We start from the raw sequence: 1,507 nt of genomic DNA, 5'->3' as shown, positions 1-1,507 counted from the left end.
GGCGGGGCGGGCGCGCCCCCCCCCGCCCCCGCCGCAGACAGAGCCAGCCCTGTGCACGCTCCAAGCAAACAGCCATGAAACAAATCACTTCCAGTAGATTAAGCCATTTGGGCAGTGTCTCACTAAACTGAAACTTTAAATAGCTCGACGCTTTACGTTCTCCGTGCAGAGGACTCGTGGAAAAAAAAAGGAAGTCACTCTTTATTTAGCTTTTCTTTAAGGTAGCTGGATTTTGTCAGAGGCTCCGCCGCTGTAACAGCTAAATAGGAAACGTCCCACAAATCTATTTATTAAAATGTTCCTGACCTCACAGCGCGGCCGCAGCCTCTGCCAAACTCTCACCCCGGTACCGCTGTGTTTACATTGCGGGGAAACATCCCATGCTCTCACTCCGGGATCAATTATTTTCATTAGCAATTACGTTTGAAGCTCATGGCAGGACCCGGGTTTGCTGCTGGCTCGCAAATGCGCACCCCACCTTTCTCTAAATGACGCCGTTTCTGTTCATTTATCACGGCAGGGCCGACCTGTTAATCGTTGTACGTTGCTGCCAAGCCTGCAGCAGAGCTCAGCAATGATGCCTCAGCATATGGTGCTGCTAATCCCAGGTTGTTGTGCAGCCTCGGGAAGCGAAGAGGAGTTCAGGCTGCATTGCCATGGCATCTCCGCAGAGGTGACAGCCACCACCAGTGGTGACACGGGTCGTGATGGGGGCAGTTAAATACTCACTGGATCGAGGCCATTTGTTCACGTTACGCAGGTCAAGACCAAACTCAAAGCACCCGCTGAGAGGTGGCTGAAGGGTCTGTCTGTCTGAGCCTGTGTGGGACAAACTAAGCAGCATTCACTGCCCACAGGGTGATGGTAACACCAGAGGGGAAAGAAATAATCACTCTAAGGCAAAAAACAGGAATTATTATTGCAAAGCTTCTATGAGGCCCCACCAATAACGGAGCATAATGCCAAAAAATGAGTGTTTACTATTCAAATACTTGTCCTCTGCATGGTCCCTGCGAGAAGCCCTCCGGACCTCCCTTACCTGGTCACAGATGAGCTCCCACTTCTTCTCGTTGTCGTATTGCCTCAGCAGCCGGGCTTTGTCGGGCGGCAAGTTCATGGCATTCTGCGGAGAAAGAGAAAGCAAACGTGAGGTGACCACAGAGGGCTCGGGCTGCGGCGGAGCCAGACACGAGCAACCCAAGGCAACGCGGCTGTGGCTGCTTTGATTGTTTCGTGTGAATTCCTGTTGACAGGGTTATTCAGAAACGTTCCCTCTAAACGTCATCTTTGGCCCCAAAAGCACCAGTGAATCACAAGGCTCAGTAATGGGACACGCTAGGATCCACGAGGAGGTGAGCGACCGGAGCTCAGGACAAGTCACCTCCATCTGGAGGAGAGGACGGGGCATCCTGGTGCTGCCATGGCACAGCAGCCACGTCCCACCCCAGACAGGTCCCATCTTCCACCCCAGACAGGTCCCATCTTCCACCCCAAATGGGTCTCACCT

General features: G+C 53.1%; 1 protein-coding gene across 1 annotated transcript in view; it reads right to left on the bottom strand.

Moving 5' to 3' along the window:
* FMNL2 (formin-like 2) overlaps positions 1 to 1,123 on the bottom strand; it is a gene marked incomplete at both ends in the record, with an annotated part of 36,991 nt that extends 35,868 nt beyond the window's left edge. Inside the window, one exon of the mRNA XM_010192412.1 lies at positions 1,040 to 1,123. Coding sequence (XP_010190714.1) covers positions 1,040 to 1,123 — 84 coding nt within the window. The remainder of the gene's footprint in view (positions 1 to 1,039) is intronic.
* Positions 1,124 to 1,507: the final 384 nt, after the last annotated feature.

The sequence above is a fragment of the Mesitornis unicolor genome, unplaced genomic scaffold (genome assembly GCF_000695765.1).
Source record: "Mesitornis unicolor isolate BGI_N332 unplaced genomic scaffold, ASM69576v1 scaffold19749, whole genome shotgun sequence".
In the NCBI taxonomy this organism is placed as follows: Eukaryota; Metazoa; Chordata; class Aves; order Mesitornithiformes; family Mesitornithidae; genus Mesitornis; species Mesitornis unicolor.
The sequence above is the reverse complement of the archived record's forward strand: the minus strand, read 5'-3'. Positions and strand labels throughout refer to the sequence as shown.